The sequence below is a fragment of the Apodemus sylvaticus genome, chromosome 5 (genome assembly GCF_947179515.1).
Source record: "Apodemus sylvaticus chromosome 5, mApoSyl1.1, whole genome shotgun sequence".
Lineage (NCBI taxonomy): Eukaryota > Metazoa > Chordata > Mammalia > Rodentia > Muridae > Apodemus > Apodemus sylvaticus.
Genome location: NC_067476.1, coordinates 108522487 through 108543371, shown reverse-complemented (window position 1 = coordinate 108543371; position 20885 = coordinate 108522487). Strand labels below are relative to the sequence as shown.

Below are 20885 nucleotides of genomic sequence, written 5' to 3'. Positions count from 1 at the left end.
GCACACTGGTGGTCAGAGATACTGACACAGGTGATGCACACACGGAGCTGCTCTCTGGGGCCAACTGTGGGTGTTACGCAGGAGGTCACCGTGCAGCTCTGAGCTTCTGTATCTGTGACCTACTTCTTTTTTTTTTTTTTTTTTTCCTAGTACATGGGCTGCATTGAAGTGCTGCAATCAATGAGGTCACTGGATTTTGGAATGAGAACCCAAGTTACAAGGTAAGAGATAAAATTAGAGGGCCTTTAAGGGGCTGCAGTTTAAAGTCTCCTGAGGGTCTCTTATGAAGTCTGCAAAGTCACCAGTGTGGCTAGAAGGGAGGGATGCCCCAATGACCTTGATTGGCTTTATCTCCTTGTGTGAAAGTTTCAGACCTGTGTGGGAAAGCATTGGTGTTATATATGAAGACTTACAAAGTAGTAAGAGGTTCAGTCTACAGAAATAACCATTTTCCAAGGTACCACTGTGTTTCAAGGTGTGCCTAGAAGTAAGGCATTAAGTGTCTCCAAAGCATCAACAAGGTCACACGAAATAAGACAAAGCAAGAACTTTCAGCATCATCAAGGCCAGGCTACCCTGTTCATCTAGTCTCTGACACAAGAACTTGTCTGTGTAGCCCTCCACGTTGTACAATGGTGTGGGTGGACCTCTACCCAGAGTCACTCCATGTAGCTTAGTTTAAGGCACCAAAGTCCCTGTAATGCTGGACTCAAGTCCCCAGCACCAGTACAAGGCGAGCTTTGTTAGGGTCAGCGTTAAAACAAGGAGAGCTGAGTGACAGCAGCTGCCGGGAAGGCTGTGCCGGGAGGGAGATGAGGGGAGGGAGGGAGGGAATGGCTTGATAGATAGGTCAGGATGAAGGCTCGGCATCTGTTGGACGGGATGCCAAGTGTGCCTCAGAGGCTTGCCACGACTCCCATCTGGATCTGTGACTGTGAGCCACCTGTTTAAAGGTGACTGTTCTCATTATCAAGAGGGAATAACCTTTCTTGATGCTTACCTCATGCAATTCTAGACGTAGAAAGGTCCTGTTATCCCCAAAGCCTGAAGAAAAAGTCCTTCTCTCCATCTAGGGGACTCAAGGTATACAATAATGTGTTAATTCCTGTGCTCTGGTTTTTTTTTTTTTAAAAAAAAAAAACCTTATCCCAAAATGTCCTTGGGCTATTCAGACCCAAGGTTTTTGATATAGGTTATTCAGAATAGGTTTTTGATATAACGAAATGTCCCATATACCCCCAGCCTTCCAGGAAACAGAGGAGGGCATATTGAGCCGGGCTCTGCCTTAGAGGGCATGCAGTTCTGCCTTTCCAAATATCTCCTCATCCGTTGCTTGTTTGGAACCGTGCTTAGTGGTCACAACTACACAAACATCACAGGAAGAAAAATAAAAGGAGCCGAAGGCAGAGATGCCCAACCTCTCAAGCGCTGTAACAAGCACTTAACGGAAGTTGGTAACATCAAGTGAGATCTTACCTTCTTTGTGAGATGTCGAGCAAATGACATATAATTGTGTTTGTGACACCTGTTTCAGACCCTGGACCATGGAAGGGGCTTGGTAGATATTTGTTAACTAAATGTGTGTTTCTCCCTGGCTGCAGTTCCCGTGTCCGGTGGAGATAGCTGCAGAATTTCTCTTCACTCATACCCTACTTTTCTCATTCTTATGCCCTTTGGGCCACCTTCTAAATGACACAGATTCTAGACTACTTTCTACCCGGTTAACCTATTTAGGTTTCATTTAGAGGACCCTGCACCCGAGAAAACCCTTCCTAGTTGCCAAGAAGAGGTTGATCTGAGGTTGCCTGCTGGTGGGGCGGGGGGAGGCAGGCAGTGCTCAGGACAAAACAATGCTCCCACCTGAGTGCTATGGTCTAGTAGTGCCCACATTGATACACTGAAGCTTATTTGCTGGTGTGATAGTGTTAAGAGATGATGCCTTTTGGAGGTGATTAAGTCACAAAGAGCTTTTCTTTTACATAAAATTAGTGCCCTTTTCAAAGAGGTACAGGGAGCCCCTTATTCTAGATGAAGATACAGCAAGGGGTTCTCTTCTGTGAAAGGAGATGTTGGCAAACACTGAGTCTGTCTGTGCCTTCATTTTGGACTTCCCAGCTCCCAGGACCATAAGAAATATATTCCGATGAGAAATTCATAAATTTCTCAATTTCGGTATTTGTTCTAGAAGCAGGAACCCCAGACAGAGACAAGAAACCTTACTTTCTGTTCACCTGTGTGTTTATACGCAGACTCCTTGCTTCATCAGAGCATTTATAAAGAGCCTAGTTAGTGTCTGAAACTGCTTCAGCACTATGGGTCCTGCATGAGTAAGGAGAGGAACCACTCAGGCGGAACTTAACATTCAGGTGGGAGACCGACTCTTCAAGGGATATAGCTACAATGTATTTGCAGTAACAAATAGTGCTCAGGAGACCGACCTGCAAGCAGAGCTCTTCCAAATGTTATTGTTTCTAGTTATACAGATACCAAATAGTTACCAGAACATTAAGAAACACATGAGAGGAAAGATATCTTACACTTCCACCCAGGTGATATCTGTCATTTTGTGTTCAGAATATGATTCCATGCTTTTTCTTCCACACATGAGATTGCAGAAATATAAATATAGTGTAGAATATCTCTACCACACTAAAATTTTTCCTGGAGTTCCAATTTTTTTTATTGTTGTTAAATATATAAAATGAATATACTATTTTAACCATTTTTTTTAAGTTCAGGAACTGTATCTTGATTCACACTGTTGTATAATCATCACCAGCATCCACCCCCAGAATGTATTCATCTCCTCAGACTGACATCCTGTACCCATTAAACAACTCCTGACTGGCTTCCTCTCTACCACCACAGTCTCTCTGCCAACTACTTTTCTGTTTTCTGTCTCTGTAGTCTTGACTAGTTCAAATAGTTTAAATGTTTGAAAAGTTTTTTATTTGTATTGGTAGTATACACTGAAAAGTATAGTTTATAGACTTACTTACTTGCCAATCATTATTTAAAATACACACACACACACACACACACATACACACACACACACACACACACACACACACACACACACACACACACATATATATATATATATATATATATATATATATATATATATATATATATATATATATATTTCCCCCTAAGGGCTGGTTCCTACTTGGTCTAATATGTACAAGACCCTAAATGTGATTCCCAGCACTACAAAACAAATAAACAGACAGACAAACCAAAGTAAAAGAAAGCAAGCACTACCATCGCCATCATTATGAACAACAACAACAACAACAAACTTCATAATACCAGCCCTGGAGAGGCAATCCAGGCTGTGTGAATTCAAGGCCAACCTGGTCTATATGGTGAAAAAATTTTTTTGAAAAATATTTTTACGTTTTCCTCCAGAAGAGTTCACATTTTGCTGAAAATAATGCCAACTTTTTTTTGAAAAATTTCTCTGAAGATGTAGGTCTTGTTGAGACATTCTTCATGTGGATATGAGATTGGGCATTAGTATGCAATAATAGATTTGTCCAGTGTATCACTTGCATGGGAATATTTTATCTGAGTCCAGAAGCTTTCCCTTAGGTCCCCTTCTCCCATGGACATTAGGGTCGCCCAGCCAGTCAAGTGGGCATCTTGAAGTCTTGTCGAGCCCCTGAGCCAGTGGCTCGTTCCTCTCAGAGAATCAGAATAAGAAACTGACTCCCTTTGTCTGTAGCATCTATGCTCCCCCCAGGCTCTGGAGTGCTCACTCTTCTCTTTTCTCCTTTATTTTTTCCCTTTTCTTGTTTTTCTTTGTCTTGATGTCTGTGTCTGTATACCATGTGCAACGCCTGGTGCTGGTGGAGACCAGAAGGGCTCAAATCCCTGGGACTGGAGTTACAGATGTTGTCAACTACCATGTGGGTGCTTGGAATAGAACCAGAGTCCTCTGAAAGAGCAGCCATTGTGCTTAACCACTGAGCCATCTCTCCATCCCCTCTCTCCTAATTCTTATCCTGGGGCTTCCAGTCCTGATGCTGGTCCAGATCTCAGTTGTTAGAAAGAGAAGATTCACAAGACAGGGCGAGGAAGCAGGCATTCCCTCTTGGTATGGAGAAACAAGATTATTAAGGGATCAAAAGCACACAGTCATATTTATCTTCCAAGTATCAGGAAATCGGAAAGAAATGGAAAGGAGAGAAGGGGAAACTGAAAGGCACATGGCAGACGGTCTGACCATTTGCTCTCCTCTATAAAAATGCCTTCCTTGTGATTCAAAAAAACAGTTAAAGATCTCAGTGTGCCCTAGATCGAAAAACACAGAGACAGAAACACAGAAATCGAGTTGTTGTTAGTACTTGAAGTCCAGCTTCTTCCCCTGGATTAACTATCCACATAATGACAAAAGCACCAGCCTTCACTTTCCTCAGGGTGCCAGGCAGTGAAGGTTCAGATACACCAGGGTGAACCCAAGAAGCAGAGCTGGGGGCGAGGCTTGGCTTTCATCCTGAAGATCAGAACTTGATATTTTGAGTTTAAAAGAAGTTACAGAGGCCATGTGTCTTAGTTACTGTGCTGTTAATGTAAAGAGACACCATGACTATGAATTTATAAAGGGAACCATTTGATTGGGGGCTTGCTTAGAGTGTCAGAGAGTGAGTCTGTGACTGTCATGACAGAGAGCAAGACGGTAAGCAGAAAGAAACAGTGACTGAGGTCTCACATCTTATCCTCAGTTTATCCCCCAGATAGAGTAAGACTAGGACTGGCGTGAGTGTTTGAAACCTCAAAGCCAGCACGCAGTGACACACCTCCTCCAACAAGGCCACACCTTCCAATCCTTTTCTTTTTCTTTTCTTTTTTTTTTTTTTTTTTTTGCAGATGATTTATTTTATTTTATTTATGGTTTTTTGGATTTTTGGGTTTTTTCGAGACAGGGTTTTCTCTATATAGCCCTGGCTGTCCCGGAACTCACTCTGTAGACCAGGCTGGCCTCGAACTCAGAAATCTGCCTGCCTCTGCCTCCCAAGTGCTGGGATTGCAGGCATGCGCCACCACCGCCCGGCTTTCTAATCCTTTTCAAACAGTTCTACTAACTATGGACCAAACATCCAAATGTGTGAGCCCATGGGGATCTTTCTCATTCAAACCACCACACCATATTTGGTTCATCATCATGGTACAAAACAACCCCAGGGTGCAAGGCCTCTACCCCCGTGTGTCATGGCCCTTTCCTTCCCTTTATTTGCAATTAATATTTGAGAATCTAACCAGCTATGCTAAGCCAACAGCACAGGATTAGCCTCAGCTAGGAGGTAATGGCTCACAATGAAGGACATCAACTATAGAGAGTTCTCTGAGGGAAATGGAGAGCTGCCATTTTGTTGTTCTAGAACAGTGAGCCTGCATGTTTGACTTGCTGCCTTGGAAACTTTGATGCTTTGACTTCAGTGGGATGTTAAAGGTAGTTCTTCAGAAACAAATCTCTGTGTGCATTTTGCTGTGGATTAAACACCTGGATCTGGGTAAACAAAGCACAGGTTTAGCCTTTAGCTGAGGCATATGGACAGCTCCCCAAGCTCCTATTTGGACCTATCAAGGCACTTTGTTTTCCACTATTCTTGGGTTTGAGGGCTTTCTCCCTCAGTGTGGGGCCACCCATATGGTTGATAGATGTCTTAGTTACTGTTTTATTGCTGTGAAGAGACAGGATGGGTGAGGAAACTTATAAAAGAAGACATTTAATTGGGGCCTTGCATACAGTTTCAGAGGGTTAGTCCACGACCATGGCAGGGAGCACAGCAACAGGCAGACAGGCATGACTCTGGAGCAGTAGCTGACAACTTGTGTTAGATCCGCAAATTGGAGGCAGAATGAGACATTGGCCTGGTATGAACTTTTGAAACCTCAGAGCCTACCCCCAGTGACACACCTCCTCCAAGAAGGCCACACCTCCTAACCCTTCCAAACAATTCCACCAATTAGAAACCAAGTATTCAAATGTATGAGCCTATGCGGTCCAAGCTCATTTGAGCTATCAGTAAATATTGATTGCATTTTGGTAATGTGGCTGTGAAGTTCTTCAGAACTTCATGCTCATTAACAGTTAGGAAAAGGCAAAAAAAAAAAAAAAAAAAAAAAAAAAAAAGATAAAGAGAACCTAAGATGTAGGATCTGGACTCTTGAAATGAACCAGAGTTCTAGAAAGTGCCTTGGGGAAATTGCTCAGATCCTTGGCTGCTCAACACAGTATTTGGCTTATTGATACTGTGCGTATGGATTTTGGCCCAAAGGAAAAGAATGGATGTGCCACAGATTCCTAGTCTGGTTTAATAAGCTTGAGGTCTAGAAAGGTGGCTGCAAGCAAGAGAGTGACTTTTCAGTGTCAGGCTGTGCCCCAATGTCTTTTTGAGTGAAGGGACAAGATGTAGCGTCCAGTTACCAATCAGTGGCCCAAAGTTTATTGTTAATTAGTAGATACTATCATCAGCATTTTCATCATATAAACTCTAACACTCACAAGCTAAATGTTACTGTGTATCATGTTACCCATGTGGATAGAGGCTTAGAGGCAGTAAGGAGTTTCCAAAGGTCAGTTCGCTTGTCAGTAAATGGTAGTTGTGGAAACCGGATCTGCTCACTCTTCACCTCCGAAGGAGAACATTTTAAGGGACAAATCTTAGGAAAATGTTAAAGGCCAGAAGTGACAGAGTAACAAGACATGTGATTCTCAGTTGGAACTGGGCTTGGCTTTCAAGAGTCAGACTCACTTCAGTGTGAGCTCAATGTAAAACATCTTCACAGGCTTATAGATCTGCAGCCAAGAATGTTTAGTATTCTTTTCTCATCTGAACTAAAGAGAAGGAAAAGTAGCCTTGACACACATTCTCTGTACACAAGACTAACCTTCAACTAAGAGATCCACCTGCCTCTGCCTTCCAAGTGTTGGTATTAAAGGCATGAGCCGTCACCCTCTGACCACATAAAAGGGTTTGTTAGAAACTGGGATGTTGGAGCATGCCCCTGGAAGTTTTGACTCCAGCCTCTGCTGATCTAAGGTCCTGGGTGACACTATATTACTGGTTCGGGGACCACACTTTGAAACTCAGATGCAAAGGATGCTGCCTATTTGGGGATTTGAAAATGAGGACCCAGCTAGAACATATGTCACATAAAAAGCCCTTATTTTTGAACAGGTGTATCTTGTATAGCATAACGAAGGTTAGTTGATACTAAAGCCCATGCACCCCCCCCAAAAGTTTTCTTCTCTGTCAATCTACAAAACAAACAAACAACAGAAAGAGAAATGGATACATGGTTCGGTGATTGAGAACACTAGCAGAGGATGTGGATTTGGCTCCCAACAGCCATACAGGTCGTTGTCACCACATAACCATTCATAGTTCCAGTTCTAGGGATCCAACAAACTGTTCTGACCTTTGTGGGCTAAATTCAACCTCCTGCCTGATTTTTATCTTGCCACCTTGTCAGCCCAGAGTGCTTCGAATACTTTTAGCTAGTTTAAAAGAAATCAAAAGAAAAGTATTTTGGGATGTGTAGACATTAAACTTCAATAAGCAGCATCCATGAGTGCTGTTGGCATCACGATCATGCCTGTTTGTTTACATGTAGTTTGTGCCTTTATACCCTTTGTATACTTCTTAGGGCTTTAAAACTGTACTAGCCAGAGTTGTGACAGGCTATACAGCTTGAGAAACCTAAAATATTTACCATCTGGATTTCTTCAGAAAAGATTTGTAGGCTGCTGCTCTTGAATGCTGCCCAACTAAGGCTGATTTGGAAGTACTTGCAAGAATGTTGGACATTTGTAGACCCATAATAGAGAAATTGAGGCAGGGACATTAGGAATTCAAGTTTCTCCTCAGCTATAGCAAATTTGAGTGCAGCCTTGGCTATATAAGACCCTGTCTTGAATACAAAGACTCAAAAAAAACCCCTCACAGGCCCTAAGGTCTAACCTGCACTAACTAAATGAGAATACCAGAAGTCAAGATGTCTTCAATGTGTGCTAACACTTTCTGGTGTTTCTGCTCAAGGCTGAGTGACAGGGCTTAGAGCCTGCAAGCATTTGGAGGGGCAGATGGAGGAGGCCTCTCTGCCTCCGGGCTGCTAGGTAAGAGAGAATTCAGGTCACTGTCACCACCTGGGTATGACAGAGTGATGAGACCAACCTAAAAAAAAAAAAAAAAGAAAGAAAAAAAAAGTCCCTCTCCCTGAGCAGGCTGGGAAAAGCTAGAGGGAGAATCATGCCAAATATCTGTCCTAGATTACAGGGTAACTGAATTGAAAGCAAATTTTCCCCACAATGGACTATCATTAAATGTAGAGCCAGTAGAGTCCTTGCTACCCCAGCCTCCAGAATAGGTGTCCTAATTCATTCACACCCACAAACGTAGGCATTTGGTTAAAACTGGAGGGCAGAACAGTCACCCTGTACAGTGTGTATGAGGGAAGGTTCACCAGCCCTAAGATGCTCTTCAAAGCCACTTACTTACTCAGCTTCTGAAACTGCAGGTTGCTAGGCCCCAGCCCAGATGCACAAAGCCAGCGTCTCTAAGAATAGCTCCTGCCATCCGCGCTTAAGCCAGTCACCAGTGGGCTTCTCAGACCTTCCAGCCCAGTCACACCTACCTAAATGGCCATGGTAAGAGTTCTTAGCAGATTTGCAGATCAAGATTGCTTTCCACTATTGACCACTGTGGACTTAACAAGTCAGACCAGTTAGCAACTCCTCTCAGGGCTACATTCGCACACGTTGAAATGATGGCGCTCCCACATGACATCCACATGACATGAACATGACAGCCATGGAAGATAGGCCAACTCTGCTCCGTGAGAGCTCATTCTCTGAAAGGGAAGATGTATATTCCTTCTATCGGTTGGTATTTCGAAAAGTTACAGACATCTCTGTGGTAAACTGTTCAAAGTGAGATTAATTGGGGCCAACTCTTCTTTGAAGATAGGCCTAATTTTTAGAAGCAGATGCTCATTATTTATAATGAGTTGGGATAAATAAAGTAGCTGGCTGAATTAGCCCACCTTACTTTTTAAAAATAAGCTCTTGCCTCCCTCCCTTTCTTCAGAGCTAGGAACCAAACCTGTGTGAGCCTTCGACGTGTAAGGCCAGTGCTTTGGCACACCTGGAGCTCAGGGAACATGATACCGACAGCAAGTCAGTGCAACCTTTAACTCCAACCCAGAGATTTATAATACTTTACACAGTTTATGTAAAGCAGACTTCTTTTAAGGAAGCCCAGGATATCCCAAAGTAAAGGGAAACTCGTTTGGATTGACATTTTTTTTTTTGTTTAGAAATAGAACCAGTCCTATTTCTTTATTTCCATGATCACAAGGCTTAAGTATTTGCAAACTCTGTGAGCCACCAGTTTGTGGGTCTAAGTGTTCAAATATTGAATCATATGTCTCTCTTACAAGAAATCATGGTGAAAGGGTGCCGGAAATCATAGTTATTCTATTAGTTTGAGAGCCTTGGGGACACGTGTTAGGAGAGAATCATTTTCCACCAAGTTCTAGTGTGAGTCATGGGTCCACATTTGCATTGGAACCCAAAGAAAAGCCCAGAGTAGACAGAGACACGTACAATGAGCTGGGTCAGGTTGCCCAAGTGCTTTGGAGTTAGATTTTAAGCATAATTCAATTGAAGCGGACAGAGTGGGGCGGAAAGTCAGCGTGAGTAAATGCTGCGCACACTGAAAGGCTTTATTTGACCGAGCTGAGACTAGAGAAGCCAGTTTCTAAAGTGAAAGGGTGTATTTTAAGAGCTCGGTGTACCTTCCTTGGGCGCTCGCACGCGATGCCCGTTGATAACAGCTCAGAGGGAGTGTGAAACCTTCCACTGTTCCCGGTCTGCGTCCCTGACTGCAACCATTGTGTTCTTATCACCATGAAGGCGAGCTTGGGTCTAAAGTGTCCTATCTGAGGGCTTTTCACACGCAGTCTTTCTTTTCGCCAAGCTGAGAAAAAATGAACACATAGGTCACCGAGTCTTGATGTTTTGTCGGGAAAGATTTCCCCAAGACGATCCCTATAGCTTAAGGAGGCAAGGATGCTAGTGTTGCACAGAAGGCAGCTGCTGCTGTCTGGAGCCAGCCAGTTTTTTTGTTTGCTTGTTTGTTTGTTTAGGGATTCACAGGGCAAGCAAAGGCAGGGAATGCCCCCTGGGAATTACAGGCAATTCTATTTCTCTTGAGCATTTTTGACAATAACCTGGAAAGCCTTTTGCTATGATTGAAATTTGAGTCGCATGTCTGTTCGCCTGGACAAACTTGAGGAGGGCAGGGGAGAGTAGACATCGTCTCTCTCTGCAGAGAAAGTGAAGAATCTTGATTCCTACTGGACTCATTACCTGGGTTCCCCAAACTTCTGGATTTCTTATTTACATTTTCACCAGGCAAAAGCTTTCCTGGGGGCACCTCCCCCACATAACACGCTGCGCTTCGGTGTCTGGGACTGTGCTGCTGTCTCCCAAACTTGAAAGGCGGGGAGGGAAACTGCTAGGCAACATGGCTGCCACAGGAGGACAACTGTTTAAGGGCTAAAGACACAGGGAAAAAACTAACTGAAGTTCTGCAGTGGTCAGGGTCTGGAAAGAAAGATGGCTTTGTTTGGATGATTAGTTTGGACTTTGCAGAGATAGGCAAAATTTCTTTTTTTGTCTTCTGGTGTGGGCGGGGTTTTGCAGTCTCAACAGTAAACCTTCAGCTGCATTCTCGTTTGCTTACATCAGCCCACTGTCTTTCCCTCTCACGTGGAGGGTCAACGAACAAAGTGACCACTGTTGATGCTGTGGTCAGAGTCAGTCTCTCTCTCTCTCTCTCTCTCTCTCTCTCTCTCTCTCTCTCTCTCTCTCTCTCTGTGTGTGTGTGTGTGTGTGTGTGTGTCCAGCAACTCCAAAAGGCCTGTGTGGCAAAGCTGGCTGGGGTGTGCAGGCTGGTGATGAAGTCTGGCCCTCTGGGCCTTGGGAGACATCCCTTCCTGTTCTCTCAGCTGCCGGTGCCTTGGGCTCAGGGTGTGGCTGAGGCTCCCAAAGTCACAAGAGTCATCATGCTCGTCCTTGACAGTGTTGCAGTTAATTTCTTGGTCCCTATCTCAGGGACAGAAAAGATCTTTGTGGAAAAGGCAACAAAATGCAGCCAAGGCAGGCGCCTTTGTATCCCGTGACTGGGATTCTGGGTTAGTCAACACAGATATCGGCAAAGAGAGCAGACACGTGAGAGATTATTTGGAAGCAGTTTCTAAAATGTTTTCTGGGAGGCCAGGGAGGGGAAGCAGATCTTTTAAAATTGAATAGTTTGTACAACAGGTCTGCTTTGGAAGAGACAGTCCATGGTTCATTTTAGAGTCTCAAATCCAAGGGGTGGTGTGTGTGTATGTGTGTGTGTGTGTGTGTGTGTGAGAGAGAGAGAGAGAGAGAGAGAGAGAGAGAGAGAGAGAGAGAGAGAGAGAGAGAGAATAGCCCAGGCTGGCTTTGAACTGTCAGCAATTCCCCTGCCTCTGCCTCATGAGTGCTCAAGTTGTCCACAGGTGCCATCATCACACACATCCACAGAGAAGTGTTCCTGAAAACTAGCTTATAAGTGCAGACAGAGGCTCATTATTCTTTTGGGGACAGTGATAGCCAGAGACCTTCGCACTCACCTGGCCACTGTCACGTGACTGCCCCTTGCACACGTGCTCCTGTCAGGGCTGGGAGACTGACAGCCTGTACTGAGAAGACCTCTGCAGCCATTTTCCCTTCCCAGTTTCTCACAGCCTTGCTGCTGCAAAGGTTGTCCCAGTGTGGCCCCATCTCTCCATTGGGGGTACTTGCAAGAAGGAACAACCGACACACGCTGCCCTTGTCCCCGAGCCGGAGGCGCCCTTCTCTTGCTCCCTCCCTGCTAAGTGCGGGTTCGGGTCTGCTTCCTGCCTCTGCCATCATTTGCTGCCTCATTAGAAGATGCTAAACTTTGAATTTGTTCAAGTTCAGATTCCTCTTTACAAAATGGTCTCGGTGGCCGAAGCCGCTGATGTACGCAGAGACCAGAGCAGAAAGGGACCAGCAAAGCAACCCTGGCCGAAGGAGTCAGTTCATTAACTCACCCAGCATTCTGGAGAGTCAGGAATTCAGAGCCTGATACAATAGAATCAGAAACAAGAAGTAAGGACCCCAGGCTAGAGAGATGGCGTAGCTGGTTAAGAGCACTGACTGCTTTTTTAGAAGATCTGCGTTCAGTTCGTAGCACCCACGTGGTACCTCATAACTGTCTGTAACTCCACTTCCAGAGGATCTGATGCCGTCCTTCTCCTGACCTCTGTGAGCTTCTGCACATATGTGGTACACACACACACACACACCCAGGCACACACATACCCATAAAAAATAAATGATAAACATATAAAAGAAAGAGAAATAATAAGCAACAAGCCACAAACACCAACAAACAACCTAAATTAGTGTTTATAAGCTTGTTATTTGTTTGTTTGTTTGTTTGTTTGTTTGTTTGTTTGTTTGTTTTGGAGACAATGTGGCTATGTAGCCCAGGCTGACTGTGAACTCCCAACCTTCTGTCTCAGTGACCAGGCGCTGGGCCGAAAGCACAGCCACATAACTTCATAAGCGCTTTCTGTAGTAGTACAGTTTGGACAGGATGGATGTAACCAGCATGTCACACTTGAGTGTCTGAACATAACCAGCATGTCAGATTTGACCGTCTACCTTTTCCGCACAGCCTTCGACAGAATCCTCCTAGTATTTCTGTAGTTTGCACATGTAACATCCCAAATCACTGTGTCTCGCCTTTACATTTCATCTGTCACTTAATTGTGGGTCAGTGTTTTTACTCTAAAATGAAAGTGTTTGTTATGTTCACAGAGTATTTAACTATTTCAATCATCTTCTCTCCCATTAAATTTCTGGTAAACTTTATATTTGCTATTTTAAAATGTTTTACACTTATTATTATTTATTGTGTGTTTGTGTGGGGCTTGCTTGCCATGGTGCACTCTTGGGAGTCAGTTCTCTACTTCCAATCTGTGCATCCCAGGGATAAGGACATAAGGCTAGGCAGTAAATGTCTTTCCTGAGTGATCTCAAAGGCCCAATAGTTGTCACATTTTATCAAATTACTCCTTCAAAGGTATGTCCTTACCAATGGATAAATATGTTACTCAAATTTCTCATTTTTCATAAAAACTGATTTTGTATTTTCTTGTTTGCTAATTTAAATTTGCATGAGGTATCTTGCAGTTTTTAGTTTTCAGTTTTAAAATCAGAATGAATATGAACACACATACACACCCCACTTTTGGTTATTTGACACAGTGTTTTGCTGGCCTAGAATTGAAAATCCTCCTGTCTCCCGAGTGCTTAGAATATGAAGCTACCACACACTGCTTTGTTTTTTAAGACTAAACTTTTCTGGTGTTGTGTAAGTGGATTGATTCAGGGACGGCTACTATAGCTCATCGGCCAGCTCTGGCTGGCTCAACTGCCAGGTCTGTCCAGCCCTTACTCCTAAAAATAAAATGTTATTGGCACACAGGTGAGTTCACTTGTTTATGTATTGTCTTAGGCTGCTTTTTGTTAGAAGTAGACGTAACATATTTGCTCTCTGGCCTTTACCAAAGTGTTTGGAACTGCGCGGCTGTTCACTGCAGTGTCCGACAGCTGGCTCCAGCGCTGTCGCTCGTGTGCGCTCCCTGCAGTATCCGGTGCCTTCCTGTCTTTGCTCCTGCTTCTGTGTCTGTCATTCCACTGCCCACTCTGCCAGTATAACTCGCCTTGTGAGAGGGCCATCCCTTCAAGGCAGATTCCCAATGCTAATCTAACTAGAATATGCTAGAACAGGCATGAGAATCAGAGTGTTTGGGAAAGCACTTTGTGAAACTGCAAGGTATTATATAAAGGCAGCAGCTTCTAACATTAATTAGCAGTTACTGTATGTAGCAGCATCAGCATCCCTCACTGTTTCTATTGTTATTTCAAACCACCCACCCAGCACTCTCATTGGCTCCCGGGGAGCAGACAGTCTCTCATTTCTTATAATACTCTATTGAATTCTATCAATCCAGTGAGGACCTTACATGAGTTATTTTTGCAGTACTAGAGGTCAACTTAGATCAATGATAAGAATCTCATCAATTTAAATGATCATTTAAATGACTATAATATCAAACAAACAAACAAACACAAAGTCCAACCTCCTGCATTATCCTTCTGTTAAATCAGAGAATAAAGGTTGGGATGTTGGGGAAACAATAAATATGTCCTCCTAAGAGAATGAACTAAACCAAAGAACAGTGCTTTCCTTTGGCGAGTTAGAAACATAAGCAATTATATGGATGGAGAAGATAATGCCTTGGGGGAAAGTTTCATTTACTCAGAGAAAAACAGAGATTCTGAGCTGGAACATGTTGTAAGAAATTATACGTAGAATCTTTAGAATTTCTGCCTGCTTCTGCAGAGTGTTCTCTAGAACACAGAGCTCCAACCTGTCCCAACTGTGGGTTTTTAGAAGCGTGTCTGCAGTGTTGCTCTGAGGACCCCTCCCTGTCTTTGAATTATCATAGAATATACTAAAAAGCTATCATAACCATTGTATGAACGTGTAGATGAGGTTTGTTCCCTTTGGACAGTGATCTTTTCCGTGTGGTTGTGAACAGGCAGGTGTGACACAGTGAAAGCCTTGTCAGGTAAGAATGCTCAGTCCTGGACCAGAAGCTCCTCACCACCATTGCCTCTCCGAGGAGGAGAGTGTCTACTCCTTCAGTTCCTCCATTACCCGGCAACTCTTATTTATTAATAGTGGTGCCCGTTCCTCAGGAAGTACAGTATACAGTAAGGTCAGAAATAAGCACAGGCGAGAACTTGATATTGATTTTCTTCTGCTCTGTGAAATTACATGAAAGCTCGATGCCTTGCAGGAGTAGCTGAGTCAACAGAGCGCCATTTGAGACCACCTTGAAGTTCAGTGCTTCGCCCATGCCTTCCTTATAAGCTTCCTCTACTGTCAGATTTCATTCATATTTAATTGCCTTTAGTGGTGAAATGGAACGACCTCTATTCACAATGCCATGGTAAAGAGTTTGCTCAGGGTAGAATTGTGATGTATGAAAAGAAAAGAATGGTTTGCCCTTGCTTATTAAAAATCGGCAACACAATGAAATAAATCTGAAAGTCCAAAGGGCATAAGAAGATCAATAAAGCAAATCACAGGACTCCCTGTGAGACAGTTCTTCAGTATCAGAGAGCTGCTAATTCTTTCAGGGTTTGAAATACAGAAAAAACAGGCATAGCACCTTGAAGTGTGGGGCTAAGAGAGAGCCATGTGTCAGCCACGCCATGATCTCATCTGTACACTCTTTGAATACTGTTCTTGATCACTTACAGACTACAGGCAGAACATTAAGACTCTCTACGGTTTCTGTCTTTAGGGAAGCAATAAGTCGCCTGTGTGAAGCTGTCCCCGGGGCCCATGGAGCCATTAAGAAACGAAAGGTGAGTATCTACCGGAGACGCTCGCTTTCTGTCCCTTTATCTCTGACCAATGGTATCAGAGTGATCATTCTACTCCTGTGTTTCATTAATTTTTTTCATTTGTAACCATTTTGTGCTTGAGAATTTTATGTACCTGTGTGCATATTTGAATGTGTTGTATGTGTATGCTCGTGGTGGTAGAGGCTCAGTCTCCCTTGCCATTTATTTATTTATAAATAAATACATTTATTATTTATTTATGGGGTCTTTCACTAGCTTGGACTTGCCAAGTAGGCTAGGCTAGCTGGCCAATGAATCCAAGAAATCTATCTCTGCCTTCCCAGTGTGAAAATTCCAGGCACATCCAGCCTCTGTGTGTGTGTGTGTGTATGTGTGTGTGTGAGTGTGTGTGTGTGTCTATGTATGTGTGTGTGTGTGCGTGAGTGTGTGAGTGTGTGTGTCTATGTATGTGTGTGTGGGCGCGTGTGCGTGCATGTGTGTGTGTATGTGTGTGTGTGGTGTGTGTGTGTGTGCGTGAGTGTGTGAGTGTGTGTGTCTATGTATGTGTGTGTGGTGTGTATGTGTGTGTGTGAGTGTGTGAGTGTGTGTCTATGTATGTGTGTGCGCATGCGTGTGCATGCATGCGTGTATGTGTGTGTGTGAGTGTGTGTGTGTGTGCGTGAGTGTGTGAGTGTGTGTGTCTATGTATGTGTGTGTGGGCGCGTGTGCGTGCATGTGTGTGTGTATGTGTGTGTGTGGTGTGTGTGTGTGTGCGTGAGTGTGTGAGTGTGTGTGTCTATGTATGTGTGTGTGGTGTGTATGTGTGTGTGTGAGTGTGTGAGTGTGTGTCTATGTATGTGTGTGCGCATGCGTGTGCGTGCATGCGTGTATGTGTGTGTGTGAGTGAGTGTGTGTGTGTGTGTGTGTATGTGTGTATCTGTGTGTGTTCCAAGGGTGGAATGTGGGTTTTGGGGTTTGGATGTTCCCAGGCTGAATTATCTCCCCAGCCTGAGAGTTTACATGACGCCAGCTTTAGAGTTATAAGTATACGACCAAACATTTATTGATAATAAGTCATACACAGATTTATTTTAAAGCAATTCTCTGGGGTGGAGAGATCACTTAGGATGTAAAAGCACTTGGTACATTAAAAAAAAAAAAGAAACAAACAACAGCAATAAAGCCTGATGACTTAAATCCTGTCCCTGGATCACCTGGTGGAGGAGTAGAACCAGCTCCTGAAAGTCATCCTTTACCTCCACATACGTGATGTGACATGCACATGCCTGCACTCATAAACACATATACTATGACAATAATAAATAAAAAATAAAAATTGTCTGGTACACATGTAATTTATAAAAACATTTATCAATGGTGAAAGTGAATTTACATAATAATGGGAAGAACGTGCTTATTTGTTTTTATATTAATGAATTAAATTTGGGCTGGATATTTGATAATACAGGATTTAGACCATCTGATACATTCTTCAGATTTGATCAGCATTTTGTGATGTCCATGCTGAGAACGTCATATAAATACATAGTACCAAGTGGCAGAGGTATGGCTATGGCCATTTCAGAAATTGTTGGAAATTTTGACCTGATCTCAAGCCAAAATTCACTTAATGAAATTTTATGAAACTCAAGTGAATGACTCAAATAACAATTTTCTTCCATACCCAACACTGTAGCATGATATGACACAAAGGCATACTAATTCAATACCTATATACTAAGGAATGCCAGTTGGAAAATATTGAGTCTTTTTTCTTTTCTGTAGTCAAACCATTTTTCATAAGAACAGAAAACTGTAAGTTTGGTGAAATGCTACAGTGTCCATAGCATAGCATCATCTTGAATCTGTGCCAAGATGTTCCTCTCAGGCAGTGTGTGTTGGTGTGGTGGGTTCTGACACGTGCACTTCCATTTCCTCGTGCCACATGAAGAACCAAGCTTTGGTCAAGTCCTACCACTCAACCATTTCAGCTCCTTTGGTTCATGTAAAATAAACCAGAGAGGAGGTGTTACACACTCATAACTTATAGTGGCATTTTGTTATTTTTAAAGGTTCCAGTTAAGTTCCTGACAACGGTTCTTGGCAAAAGCAATCTTCAGTTTTCAGGAATGAATATAAAACTGACTGTTTCAACAAGCAGCCTCACCCTGATGAACCTCGACAATCATCAGGTAAGACAGTCAGCGATTACAGTTTAGCATATCAATGTGTTTTTCCTGGAAATCTGTGGACAATAAAGAGAATAACGGGAGAGAGTGTGCTTACAATTTAATAAGCCACAAAGGGGAAATTTCCCAAGACAGATGCACAACAATAATTAGAATTTCTAACAGTGTTACTAACCATTCCTGGGAAGTTAAACTGCCTACAAAACCACCTACTATTCCTAATTGGCTCTATATAAAGATCCAAGGATAAAAGGACATAGTTAATATTGTTTGCCAATTAATATGCCCAGTGTGTTCACTGGACTGGGGTTAGATGAAAAGCAAATAGCAAAGGTAGTGTTGGGTTACGTATTGGGTTATCATGTTATGAGGATTTTCTCTGGGAGTAGATTTGCCTCCCTTTCTCATAAGGTCCCACTGACAAAGTACAGTTTCACCAAAGTTCCCTGGGGAATTACTAAGTTTATGAGGCTCACTTACCAAACATTGGTCAAAGGGTGACAGGCAGGAGTAGGGATGGCCTCAAAACAGTCACACTGAAAAGTCTGCACACAGCCTGGATGATGGCTCTTCTGTGGCTGTGAAGATGGAGCCCCCTCCCCAGTCCTTCCCACCTTAGAGAGGTGGGAACTCTCTGATTGCATGAGAGGTCACATGTAATTAGGGCAGAATTGCATTCAACTGGTTGGGAAGAGTGGCTGAATACTCTCCTGAGGGTCCTGTGACCCTCCTTGCCCCTCCTTGTGAGGTAACATCAACGGTCTTGTTAACTGATCTTTTGCAAATGGTTACAGCTGAACTCTTATTTATTTATTTATTTATTTATTTATTTATTTATTTATTCATTCATTCATTCATTCATTCATTTATTTATTTATTTATTTATTTTGGATTTGGTTTTTTTCGAGACAGGGTTTCTCTGTATAGCCCTGGCTATCCTGGAACTCATTCTGTAGACCAGGCTGGCCTCGAACTCAGAAATCCACCTGCTTCTTCCTCCCAGAGTGCTGGGATTACAGGTGTGCGCCACCACCGCCTGGCTACAGCTGAACTCTTGAAGATGGAAACAGCTTGGCCCAAGAATAGTCCCAAACAAAAGCAGCTAACTGAAATTTGTGCAGAAAATACAAATTCCTCCTTTCATGGCTTATGATGCATGGTCTGCCTGGCTTTGCCTGTAAACATTGTTCAGTACAGAATCACACTACTGAACAAATGTGAAAGATTCGCAGACACTGGGCTAAACATGTATGGGGACTAGTGTAAGGCTCTCATGCCAGGTTATTCATACATGTCGGAGCCTGATGTTGCTCTGTGTTTAATATGCAGTAATGACGCTACTGAGGATAACTTTTATTATAGGGAGTGGACTAGTGGACGGTTCAATCACACTGTCAATGACAAAGCACTTAAGATGCTTGAGACCTCATAGGGGATTGCCACGTGGTGACAGTCACCCTTCATCATTGCACTTTAGGTCTCCTTATCGGTGACCTGTGGGTCACAGTACCTAACTGCAAGGCTTTTTTGATATGAATGCTGTATTATAAAGTTATTTAGAGGGCTAAGTGGGGTAGTGCACACAAATCACTTAGCACAATGCTGGCAATATTGCTAATAGTGCCCAACATTGCTCACTCATTCTTCCTCCAAGGCTTCCCCAGATCCATACCCAGCACTCAGGAGGACAAAAGCATAAGTAAAATTGTCAACAATCTCATTTTTTTTCTAACTTCAAAACCAGGATAAAATACACTGCTCATTCAGCAGTATAAAAATACCTCAGAGGACACTGGTAAATATGGAACAACTCAAGAGTCCTGTCTAGTTGGGTGTTGATTATTTATCCAAGTGTAGGTGATACCTATAGGAAGGATAGCTTTGAGGAGGAAATGTAGAAGATGCAATACAAGTAAATCCATCCATTCATCCACCCTTACTTCAAGGTATCTGTATCTGCCAAATGTGGTGCTGGTTTTACCTGCATATGGCGCCATGGGGTCTCACCGTGTTTAGGGATGACATCTTATTGAGCTACTCAAATTGCTCATTGTGTCAGAGCTGGAGGTAAGGGGACAGTCTCATGTGCAGAATCTAATAATCATTTTCTCTGTGCTTTTGAGATAGGGTCTCTTTATGTAGTCTGTCCTGAAACTTGCAATGTAGATCAGACTAGCCTTAACCTCAGGGATCCCTAAGTGCTGGGATCAAAGCCGTGCACCACCATGTCCAGCTAATAATTGTCTCCTAAATGGCCCTTTCCATGGGGAAGGCTAAACCAGGGAGTGTAAAAGCAGCGGGGCTGTGGTGCATACGTGGTGAGGCATCATCTAGTCTGTTTGTACACTCCACTATCCTTCTTTAACCACAGCAGTCTGAGTGCTGAGTGACTTTTGCTCTGGAGATGTTAACAAACATCTGTTAACCTCTTGTAAGGCACTGGGATGACAGACCAATCAGTTCCACCCACATCTAGCTTAGTGATCAGTGAGTTTGTTGAGACTAATTACAGGAGAATAGATGAGGGGTAACTTACAGGTGCATGGATGACCTAAAAGGCAGTTAGCTGCCCTGGGGCGGGGGTGGGGGTAGGGTCAGGGAGTGTCACCCAGCAAGGACCAGAGCTTACAAAAGCTGCATCTCTGCGGCTTCCTCCAAAACTTGCCCTAGCTGGGCGTTTTAGAGACTCTCAGAGAAGTCTTCTGAACTCCATGTGTGCCGTGGTTTGAGCATGTGAAGTGCACACACACACACACACACACACACACACACACACACACACAAACCTTACAATAAAAATGCCTTTAAAGGATGCCGGGCATGGTGGCACGCCTTTAATCCCAGCATGCAGGAGGCAGAACTCTGAGTAGGAGCCCAACCCGGTCTAGTTCCAGGACAGCTGGAGCTACACAGTGAGACCCTATCTCAACAAAACAAAAGATAAATAGAGGGTCCAGTGAGTAAAAGAGCTTACCAGGAAGCTGGCTGACCTGGGCTTAATCCCCGGGGCCCGCATGGTGGGAGGAGGGAGCTAACTCTTGAAGGTGATCCTTTGACCTTTGCTTACTGCGGCATGCACCTTCCGCAGACACACAAATAAATGCAGAATAAGAGACACGAATACCAACTGGCTTCTCCTCTTACATTCCAAGATATACTTTGGTCCCCAAACACAAACACATTCAGATTTATGTATATTTGTA

General features: G+C 43.4%; 1 protein-coding gene across 1 annotated transcript in view; it reads left to right on the top strand.

Annotated features, from left to right (window-relative positions):
- Positions 1–20885, top strand: part of Shc4 (SHC adaptor protein 4) — a 90435-nt gene that overhangs the window by 31474 nt on the left and 38076 nt on the right. Inside the window, exons 2-4 of the mRNA XM_052183480.1 lie at positions 151–221; positions 15451–15514; positions 17566–17685. Coding sequence (XP_052039440.1) covers positions 151–221; positions 15451–15514; positions 17566–17685 — 255 coding nt within the window. The remainder of the gene's footprint in view (positions 1–150; positions 222–15450; positions 15515–17565; positions 17686–20885) is intronic.